Source organism: Neomonachus schauinslandi, chromosome 8 (assembly GCF_002201575.2).
Source record: "Neomonachus schauinslandi chromosome 8, ASM220157v2, whole genome shotgun sequence".
NCBI lineage: Eukaryota > Metazoa > Chordata > Mammalia > Carnivora > Phocidae > Neomonachus > Neomonachus schauinslandi.
In genome coordinates this window covers 142345802-142357094 of record NC_058410.1, presented here as the reverse complement: position 1 = coordinate 142357094, position 11293 = coordinate 142345802, and the positions used below count along the sequence as shown (strand labels likewise).

General features: G+C 46.6%; 1 protein-coding gene across 1 annotated transcript; it reads right to left on the bottom strand.

The window, feature by feature from the left end:
• Positions 1–1351: 1351 nt before the first annotated feature.
• Positions 1352–11260, bottom strand: ACOT13 (acyl-CoA thioesterase 13). Its single transcript, XM_021697146.1, has 3 exons — positions 11002–11260; positions 3816–4000; positions 1352–1598 (listed from the first exon to the last, which is right to left on the bottom strand). The coding sequence occupies exons 1-3, from the start codon at positions 11080–11082 to the stop codon at positions 1442–1444; spliced, it is 423 nt and encodes a 140-aa protein (XP_021552821.1). The 5' UTR covers positions 11083–11260; the 3' UTR covers positions 1352–1441.
• Positions 11261–11293: the final 33 nt, after the last annotated feature.

Here is an 11293-nt window from a genome sequence, read left to right as displayed (position 1 = left end):
TTGATGACTTTTTAAGATTATGATAGACTGAAAGCACAAGCAAGGGGAGCAGCAGGCCCTCCGCTGAGCAAGGAGCCGGATGTGGGACTTGATCCCAAGACTCTGGGATCACAACCTGAGCTGAAGGCAGATGCTTAACCCGCTGAGCCACCCAGGCACCCCTGACCTTGACATTTTTGTAGAGTAGGCTTAATGTTTTAAAATAGAAAGTGTTCCTCATTTTGCATTTGAACGATGTTTCTTCATGGTTCAATTTGGGGTTATGCACTCTGGCCAGTACCCAATTCAAGTGACCTCACTCTTTCCAGTTAATATCCAGAAATGCACTGTCCCTTTGCTCTTGGTTGATGTTAATTTTGATTGGTCAAGGTGGTGTCCTGTTTCTGCATTGTATAGTTACAATTTTTCTCCTTGCAATTAAGAAGCAATCTGGGAAACATGAACATGCCCTGCTCTTTATCAGAAGCACGACTGATGATTTCTCATTTTTGCCGTAACCAATCTTTTTTTTTTTTTTAAAGATTTTATTTTTCACAGAGTGTACAAGCAGGGAAAGCAGCAGGCAGAGGGAGAAGCAGGCTCCCTGCTGGGGAGGGGGGGGTTCGATTCAGGACCCTGGGATCACAACCTGAGCCAAACCGTCTGAGCCACCCAGGCGCCCCTGTTCTAACCACGTGACAGTTGCAAAACGGTAATATCTACCCCTCTCCTCCACATTGAGCAGCACTCTGTCATGAGGAGCCCTCCTGTCTCTGCCATGTTATCTACCTCAGTGATAACGTGATTGAACAATTTCTTTTTCTCAGTGCTGCAGTTTGCATCCTCTTAAACCATTTTCTTGAACACTTGGCTTACTTTCAAGCACAAGATATGTTAACCTCAATTTCCCTATCCCAGCCTCCCAGTCCTGCAATCAGCTATTTTTCTCCAAAAAGCCCAGGTTCCTTTTAGAGGGAAATACTAGAAGTTAAGAACTGGGTGCCCGCCCTGTGTGCCCACTGCTCCTGGGAAGTCTACTTCTGTCCTCTGAGCAGAGAGCAGCATGACAAGCAAAGGATAAATCAGCATTTAACTGTGGATAGTGTTTCCAAATTTATTTAAAGTTGCTTCCCATATCTCTCATAGCTTAATACTGGCTTCAGTTTTAAAGTAATCTCATCTCAAAATGGTCTTGCTGGCTTCTTTGCTTTACTAAGTTTTCAGAAACCCTTTCAGCTAAGATTTTTTTTCGTCCAAGTATCTATATAAGATTATAAACAAACTGAAGAGGTTTAAAATAAAGAATAGGAGACAGTCCCATCCTATGTCCCACTTGGTTCGTCATTTTCCCCAAAGAAAATAACTATTTCTGGTTGTGCTAATTTATTTTGAAAGTTACATTTGTTCAAGTCAAATTTACGCTTGGTCTTTATTGCTGGGTGTCTGGGCCAAACTGCTGGGCTTAGTTTCCCAGGTGTTTTGTGTGTCTGCCTTGTGCTACTAATTTTCCCGTGGTCTTGTTCATCAGATCCACAGAGGCAAATGCAAGTGTTTTCCCTTGCTTCAGAACATGCGCTGTTATTACTATGTCTTCTCCTATTTTAGCAGGTGACATGTACCTTGAAGGGAAACAGATTTAAATATAGTTAACAGCAAATAATTTTTTACTTTTTCAATTTTTAAACATTTTTAACAGCAATTTTTTTAAGAAGGGAAGTTGTGTGCACCTCTTGACAGCCTTCTTTTGTGTTGCTTATTTTCCTCCTCAAAGTAGCTTAGGAATAGTATCAGTAAGCTTTCTGTCCTATCAAATTTGAATGGCTGGTCCTTGACCAAGTTCATCTTTCCCATTCCATATCCACACAAGTTTCTTTTCCCATAAATATGGGAAGGTGTTCCCCCCACGCCTTTAAGTTTCCCACCTCCTGTTTATTTGGGGCTGGTGAAAGATTTTCCCCAGCTTTTATTTAATCTACTGAGCTTCCCTGGTGAAGTACTGCCTGGCGTCTCTACTGCAGATTCCCCCTACCTGCGGTCCAGAAGGAAGCGGACGATCCTCCGGATATACTGTCAGAAGGTGAACAGTAGCCTAATGCCGCACCCCCGCCTGTCACTGCCCTCACTTCATCATGTACGCACTGCATCTCACATCCTTACTAGGAGGGTGCGCACAGTACAAGGTAGTCTGAGAGACCACATTCGTACAGCATCATAGCATGTTAATACTTGTTCTGTTATCGTTGTTAATCTTACTGTGCCTCGTTTATAAACTTTATCATAGCTATGTAGGTATAGGGAAAAGCATATATATGTGTATATAATGGGTTGGGTACTGTCTGTGGTCTCAGGCATCCACTGGGGGTCTTGGAATGTAGCCCTGGGGGGGGTAATAAGGGACTACTGTATCTTGTCATATCAGTATTTAGGATTCACTCAACTGCACTTGAGTAAATTCTGCACTTTACTGCACTCAAAACAATTTAATATAAGAATTACAAGAACTGGTATGAGGCCCTTAGAATCCTGGTGATGAGTTGTATATATTTTTTAAGAGACACTTCCCTACCTATCTTAGTCATAAGCTGTCACTCATTTATTTTTGAAATATCTACAGTAAATCTTTGAGACTGTTTCTGTTCATGTAAGTCAGTTTTTGAAGCTCAGGCCGTTCTTTATTGTGACCAATACTTTGACCACACATTTGTGGAAACTATGTTTGACTTACTAAAAATTCTCTAGGCTTGTGAGAGCAGTAGTATCTCAGAAGATCATGAGATGCAGTGCTGTTTGAAGACCTCAGCTCTTAATAGAGGCTCCTGAGGCAAAATGGGAGTCATCAGCTGGCCTGACCCCTCACCAGGTGGACTAAGGTGAGGACTGCAGAATGTACTCACCGGCACAATAAGCAGAACCTCTGGAGATCTTAATTTCAAGAGCATCTGCCTCTTGTCCTGTGATTTGCTTATTGCACCCTCAATTTATTCCTATGGTAAAGAAGGGCTGAACTTTCTTAAGGTAGCCTAATAAAAGATTTAGACTGTTTAAAAATCTGATAACATTCTTTCCATTGCCCTCATGTTGCATAACATTGGCTTCCCCCCCACAATCGCTGCCTGTCCCCCCAACAAAAGTCATTGTTCTGTTGTGTAGGTGGAAAAAGCCGTTGTCTTGAAACTAAACCCCTGGGCGCTGCACTCTTGGTGGGACCAGCAGTGGTACTGGTTGATGCTGGAAGCGAGTTTCTCACCCTGGAAAGCGGATGACCCCTGCAGGCATTGTCACAGTGGTGGGTGACAGCCTGACCTCTGGGGGGCTGCGTCCTGATCATGTAGTTTATGTCTGCAGAGCACGTTCGAGGTTGCAAGGAAACATACAGGATTGCAAAACTGGACACCTGTGTTCACCTTGTTACAAGGCACTGTATACTTTATGAAGGCTTATCCAACTTCTCTTTGAGTTCTATTCAGGCTTTTTTCTAGGCACTCAGTACAGCCCTAAGACCTCCGGACAAGTGGCAGCTGTAAGGACTGGAACAGTTCCAGGCCGTGAGTCTGTGATGCTTTACCCCCCGCCCCGTATACATAACAGGAACTGAATGTTTGCTGTTTGGAATGTTTAGGTCATTGCCCCTTTATTCCTGATGTGGAAATGAGTTCCTCTAGTTGGTAGATTCTAAGGCTGTGGGATTTTTCAGGGCCCATCGATAGGTACATTTCAGGGTGACCAGCTCAGGGCACCCCTGATTGTATTTATGTTATAAAGGTATTTAGTCTCAGTTGTTTGAAGTGAGTTTTCACATTAAAAAAAGTTACTTGTAGTACAGTCTGGATACATACGTGATGTTCATATCCACACTGACTCCTGGTGCCCCCCGTTCAGTGCACAGCAGAGCCATTGTTGATACGTTATCCACTAAGGTGGCCGTCAGACCACCATGGAGAGTGCCGTATTTATTGGTGTGGTCGTCTTCTACTTTCATTTCACAAACCACTTTCCCAGGGGCAGCAGAGACGAGAGTCACCTAAGTGCAAAAAAAATAAAATAAAATTTTTTTGACCATTCTTTGGTATTAAGAAAGCCCAAACAGCCCATCAAGAATTATCACTGGATTAAATGGAGTCACTCCAGAGGTGCCTTGCTGACTCAGTCGGTAGAGCATGCATCTCCTGATCTCTCGGGGTTGTAAGTTCAGGCCCCACGTTGGGTGTAGAGATTGCTTAAAAATAAAATCTTAAACTAGGTCATCCCAAAGAAGTTGATTAGAAATTCAAATGTTACCAATATCTGTGATAGAAATTAACCCATATGTAAATTCTTCTTAAAGAAAAAGGAATATTTAGGGAAAGAGTTTTTGTTAATCTCCACCCTGCAGAAATATTCTGAGCTTTTCAGCCTTATGTGTGACAACCTGACATCTCTTAATGTCTCCACAGAAATTGTGGACCAACAGGGGCGCCTGGGTGGCTCAGTTGGTTAAGCGACTGCCTTCAGCTCAGGTCATGATCCTGGAGTCCCGGGATCGAGTCCCGCATCGGGCTCCCTGCTCGGCAGGGAGTCTGCTTCTCCCTCTGACCCTCCTCCTTCTCATGCTCTCTGTCTCTCATTCTCTCTCTCTCAAATAAATAAATAAAATCTTTAAAAAAAAAAAGAAATTGTGGACCAACAGAGCTAGCTGGTCCCTGTGATTTGGATGTTCCCTAGTTTTTGCAGAGAATAATTTTTATAATGACTTTGTAATGAATGGTTTAAACAATTTAAAAAACAGACTGGAAGAAATTCAGTAATTCAGTGAGTTACCAGAGTCAACAAACTTATACCATAAACCCATTTTAATATAAAAAGCTTAACAATAGAATCCAGCAGAGTTGAACTGCGGCTTTTAAGGCCCTGCCCATTTATAGTATTTTAATGAAAAAGAACTGCATGAAAGTGTCTCAAGCATTAAATGGTTAGATTCTACCTAAATGCTACTTGAGCATTTTCCTATGCTGGGCGCTGAGCCGGACACTAACATATGCTACATAATAAGGAAGGGATAATTTCCATTTTGTAGGTAACTTAAATTCAGAGTGGTTTGTTGTTGGGGTCACTTATGATGTGACAGAACTGATTTAGATCTAGGTCTGTCTTCAGGTCTCCCTCAACACTAACTATGAAGTCTCTGGATATACACTGGCCTTTAATGGCTCCCACCAGGAACACACTTTGGAGTTTCAAAAGCCCAACTTTAGGGTTTTGCTGTTGTTTATTCCCGAAAACTAGGCCCTGAAGTAAAACAGAAACAGAGCCATACAATAAAAATCATCCTAAACAATTTTATGTCCTGTTTTACCTAACAGGTACATCAGTGGCAAGTAAATACTAGAATAGGATCAAGTGTATTCATACAACAAATGATCTAGCCACAGGATGTCCTCATAAACAGACACATCAAGCAGGACCACGGCGTAAACTCCCCTTATTTGGGCATTTACATGAGTATAGCAAGCACTGGCAATGTGAAGATGAATGAAATCCAATCCCTGCTCCTAAGGGGTTCACAACCTAGAGAGAGGTGAGTACATGGGGGACGGACTTCCTAGAGACAGAATAAATACAAGTTGCTAGAAGGATATCTAACTTACAAAAGTATGTGTTTTCAGAGAACAGACATTAGGAAAGGCTTCCTGGGGAATGACAACTGAATCCTGACAGGCCGGGAAGAGTGAGGCAAGTGAAAATGGGGAAGGAAGCCAGGCAGCTCAGGGAAGAGAACTAAATAGGGAGCCTCACAGACACCAAAGGTAGTTTGGTGCAATGTAAAGGTGTGGTGTGTTTAGTAGAGGTTAGTTGTTAAAGTCCCACTTGATTATCTAACTTTAACTGAGATGACAGGAGGTAATACAAATGTTAACTTTCTACTGCAGAATACAATTTTTAACTTTTTCTTTCTCCCAACTTGAAAGGCCAAAGGACACACTCCTGTACAAGAGTGGTTTAAAGTATATACTGGAAGAGAGATCATTCTGTGACGGTCACCCTGATAACTGCAAGAGAAATGATTTTATGTGTTGCCATTTCTCGTCTCCCTACATAAAATAAAGGAATTCAGCCAATGGGAGCTAACAAAGGGAATGTCTTAGCCAACCTCCCAAAGCTAATTAATAATCTTGTTGGGGAAGAGACCAACGGAGAGCTAACTTCTCTTTGATGAAGAATGGGGGTATGAGGAGAATACTGTTTAAAAAAAAAAAGAAAAATATCTCAGTCTCAGTTAAGATATGGGCTACAGGGGACACACTTGTTTAACTTTGTGTTAGGGGCCATACTCAGCAACCCTGCATGCATTATTTCCACCTTCACTCATCTGTGAAGTCGACATTTTTATCTTCCTTGAACTCCGACACCTCAGGTTTAACCACTATGCAAAATGCCCTCCCTTCACATCTCACCTGGACTGCTGCAGACAAGTAGGTCCCGATTCATTCGGTGTCTTGTGGGAGGATGGCAAGAAAGCCTTTTATGATGCAGTGGGGTCAGGAATATATTTGCTGTGGCCCCAACAATACAGAGAATTAACTGCCCGGATGCATTCCATTCCCAGGATCCCACGGGCCAGGCAGCTGCAGGAGGTTAACAAGAACCTTTGTGGTTCAGCCCGGTCTGACCCATGGGCTCCTTGGTTTATCATAAAAATTATGTATGTGCACATACAATCATCTCTCCCTTTTCTGTAGGCCTGCAATGAACTGTGTCTTCCCCGTTCCTCATGCATTCACCTGAGTCTATGTGACTCATGCGGCATGGCGCCCTCCTCCTCTCACCCAAACACCTAGGCTCCAATTCCATTACACATAGCATACCTGAGGTGACAGTCTCCCCCTTCCTCCTCTACCTTTTCAGTAAAGACAGAAGGGATGCCCAGTAATCAACAGCAGTGAAGGAGGTGGTCCCTAGCAGGAGCTCTGTCCAGACCCCAGAATTCTCCTCAGGCCTTGCTTGATGTGTCCGCTCGCTCTGTCCTTAAGAGACCGCTGTCACTGTGCCTGCTGCTGATCCCTGTGGACTAGCTCACCAGACCGCCTGCTGGCGGATGAAGGTCGGTCGGTCTCCGGCTCGGTAAGGGTGTCTGTGCCGGGCCCAAAGCAGGGTGGGCCACGGCATGAGAACATGTGGGTATATGAAAACAGGAGTCCCCCAAGACAGGAGGCTGAGGACCACACGTACACGCAAAAGCACAGAGAACGAGAGTTTCATGTATTTGTGCAAGAGGCTGTTGGCAAACTGTCTGGCATCAGTTTGCCCTGATGACAGACACTGCTGATTTCCTGGGCGACCTGGTGCAGATACCAGAAGAGGTGTCTGCGGACAGTGTGTGAACGTGCACAGTTATGTTCAGGGCCTGCGCGGGTCACGCTGCGGGGGCAGGCCCGCAGCTCGGGTGTGCAGCGTGCGTGTGTCTTTAACACGGGCGGCTGTAGAGGGATGGTGAGGAGCACTCGGGCCGGATCCTTCACCGAGGTCTCCCCCCTGTAAAGTGGACATAGCAGCACTGTCCTCGTAGGTTCTGTCAAGATTAAGATAACCTTCAAGCTGAGCAACGAGAGCAAGGCCTGGCGTGTCACAGAACACTTGAGTTCTCATCCTTCCTGTTAAAGCTGTGACTCGAACACAGCCATCCAACTGCAAGTCGGTTTGTATAGTTTCACATGGATCTTTCTTAAAATTGCCCAATTGGAACTGTCTCTCTTACTAAATTCAGTCCCTGAATGACCTATTAAACTCAATGGATACGTTTCAGCCCCTCTCAGTGCTTCCTGGCCCTTCCCTAACTCCCAAGCCCACCTTCTGGGTTTCCTCCTCCTCCACTGGCCACTCCACCAACAGTTTGCTGGCTTCTTTTCCAGGGCCCACCGGAGTCTTAGGGTCAACTGATCACTCAGCCTCACAAGACTACCCAAGGCCACACCTGCTTTCAGCTTCACCCTGCAAGCTAGAGGACAGGTTCTCTAACATTACGCACTATCACAGACTGTCACCAGCAAGGGCTTTGGAGCGGACACGGGATTAGACCCCACTGCCTAGCTGTAAGGCCTTGGGAAAGTTAGCTTCAATTGTCTCCTGCATAGAGTACCTACCTCCCAGCATGGTCAGGACTACACGAACTATGTAGGTAAACTGTTAATACGGCGTCTGGCTCAGCGTACTCAACATAAATGTCATTACTGGAACAGACCACAGCCCACCTGCTCTTCTCGCCATCCGAATTAAACTCTGCTTCGTTTGCGAGGCCTGAACAAACTGAATGAGCAGGTGCCTTTCTGAAGGTGATCGGATCAGATCCCCCGCATAACCTTCTGCAGTCTGGTTCCTTTCTGAGCATACGAATACTAGTGCTCAAGCTGTAGGCAGTGTAACTCTGGGGGGCGGGGCAGGGGGAGAAAGCGAGAAGTCTAGTGAGCGATGCAAGCCACGCGCAATCTCAGATAGTTGTTGGCTAGACAGTCTTCGAGGGACAAACAGCCTGAGAGGGAAAGGTGCCCCCAGCCTGGAGTTCTCACTCCTCTGTCCTCACTCGCCCTCCATCGGCAAACCCTGTCCGCTGTATCTTCCGACATGGCCAGGACCCAGTCACATCCCTAGCCCCCATCCACGACTCCTCACCCTGCCACTGTGGCCCAAGCTGTCACTTCTCCAGCCGTGGCAGCTGCCTTCCCCCTCACCTTCCTGCTCCCGCCCTGGCCGGCCTTGTGTCTGCTCGCTCATTAGCAATGGGACTGCCCCAGCCACACGTCAAGTTCTGTCAGTCTTCTGTGCAAACCCCTTGAAGTAAAAACCGAAGTCCTTACAGTAACAATGAAGCCGTATGTGAGATCTCACCTCCAGCTCACCCGCCTGGGATTCCTCTGGAATTGCCGCAAGTACACGGTGTTTAAAAGTCTCAGAGCCTTCACGTTTGCTGTTCCCCTGCCTGGAACACTCTTCCCCTGCTTCCAATGCTTCTTTTGTTGCATATTATCTCTCTCAAAAAGTTACTGTTAAAAAGTAGCATATCCTTGGATTTTATAGTGTTTGCTATTTGAAAACATTAAATACATTTGTCTAAGTATTATTTCCTATGTTTTTCACAAAAGCCCTTGGATATAATTAGGGAAAGTTACTTACATGTTGAAAATATAGCCCAAATGTTGTTTCCAGGAGGAAGACTTTGGTCCAACAGCCTACATTCTTCTTACAAATGACGGCAGTTGGTCTGTGTTTAAACTCCACTTTTAAATTACGTATTGGCAATTTCCCAATACTCTTTCCTAATCAGAAGGAAAACAAGCAGGGGTGCCTGGGTGGCTCTGTCAGTAAAGCGTCTGACTCTCGATTTTGGCTCAGGTCATGACCTCAGGGTTGTGAGATCAAATCCCACATCTGGCTCTGTGCTGGGCATGGAGCCTGCTTAATTAAGATTCTCTCCCTCTCCCTCAGCCTCTTCCTGACCCCCCTCCCTCTCTAAGAAGAAAAAAAAAAGGGGGGGGGAACAGGCATGCATACTTTAAAATATTTAGAAAAAACCTAAAAGTTCTTAGGTTAATGTCTTCCAAATCTGACATAACCAAGGGCTTCTGTTATTCATGCTTATTTATAAATGATCCTACATAACATGATTTCTACAAAGACACTGAAAACTAGGAATCTGGGCTAGTCTGTTCATGCGCCACACGGACAGACACCAACCCTGCCTGACTCCAGGTAGTACCACTCTACCTGGAACTTGGCTTTCCTACCTTACTGCGATTACTTATTTTCTAATCCTCGAGGTTGCAAGTCCATCTTTTTTTTTTTTAAGATTTTATTTATTTGACAGAGACACAGTGAGAGAGGGAACACAAGCAGGGGGCGTGGGAGAGGGAGAAGCAGGCTTCCCGCCGAGCAGGGAGCCCGATGCAGGGCTCCATCCCAGGACCCCGGGATCATGACCTGAGCCGAGGGCAGACGCTTCACCGACTGAGCCACCCAGGCGTCCAGGCAAGTGCATCTTAAGTGTAGACACTGTCTCTTACTCTCTTCGTCAGAGCACTAGGGGTACCTGTTTGTTGAAGGCTCGAACTCTAAAGTCCTTTCCCCTCTGAAACCAAGCAATTCTGTCTTCACAACTGATAATCATTTAAACATTCCCTGACTTATGACAGTTTGGTGTAAGATTTTTCAACTTTACGATGGTGTGACAGCATTACACATCCAACAGAAACTTCAAATTCTGAATTTGGATCTTTTCCCAAGCTAGTCATACACCACCACGCTCTCAACATGCCGGGCAGTGGCAGTGAGCTGGCGGTAGCTCCCAGCCAGCCCCAGGCTACAGCAGGAGGGTGAGCGACTACACTCAAAATTATTCTTTAACTAGGGGTGCCTGGGTGGCTCGGTGGGTCAAGCCTCGGACTCTCGACTTCGGCTCAGGTCATGATCCCAGAGCGCCCGGCAGGCTGCATCTCACGGGAGATCGAGCCCCGCCTCGGGCTCCGCACTGGGCCCGGAGCCTGCTTAAGGTTCTCTCTCTCCCCCTCGTGCCCTCTCTCTAAAAGCAAACAACAACAACAACAAAGAAAACAAAGTTCTGTACCTATACAACCATTTCCCTTCTCAGCTGCAGTACAGTCCTCAGTAAACTACAGGAGATACTCAACACTTTTTACGAAACAGGCGCTGTTGCACGATTCTGCCCAGCTGCAGGCTAAGAAGTGACCTGCGCACCCTCAACACTGGCGCAGCTAAGCCGCGCAGGCCAGGCGTAGTACATGCACTTTCTACTTAGCATACTTTCAACCGGCAGTGGGTCTGATCCGGAAGGAACCCAACGGTAAATCGAGGCAGATCTGAACTCAGTTATGTCCGTTCCCGCGAAACACGCTACGCGCTTGGCCTGACACGCGGTCATTACTAGTCGGTGCATTTGCCGCGGCAGTCCAACAGAATCGGGCGAGAGACACCAATTCCGCGCAACCCGCACCCAGCATCGTGCTTTCTGTAGAAGCCAACGCTTCCACCCAATACCTTTTCCAAAACTCTATCAAAACCGGGGACACGGGTCATGGCCTTCATCAGCTCCCGCACATTCTGCGTCAGGCAGCTCATCGTGGGCCGCCGCGGCTCCCGGGCACAACGCAGGAAGGACGCCCGGGCGAGCCGGGGGGCGGGGGCCCGACGTCCGCGAACGAGCAAGGACAAGCGGGGCGAGGAAAGCCGCGCCCTCCCCGCCCGCTGGGCGCTCGGCCGCCGGCTGCTCGCGCCCCCGCCGCCAGCGCCCCAGCGCCTCGCGCTCCGACGTCGCGCCCCGCCCCGCCCC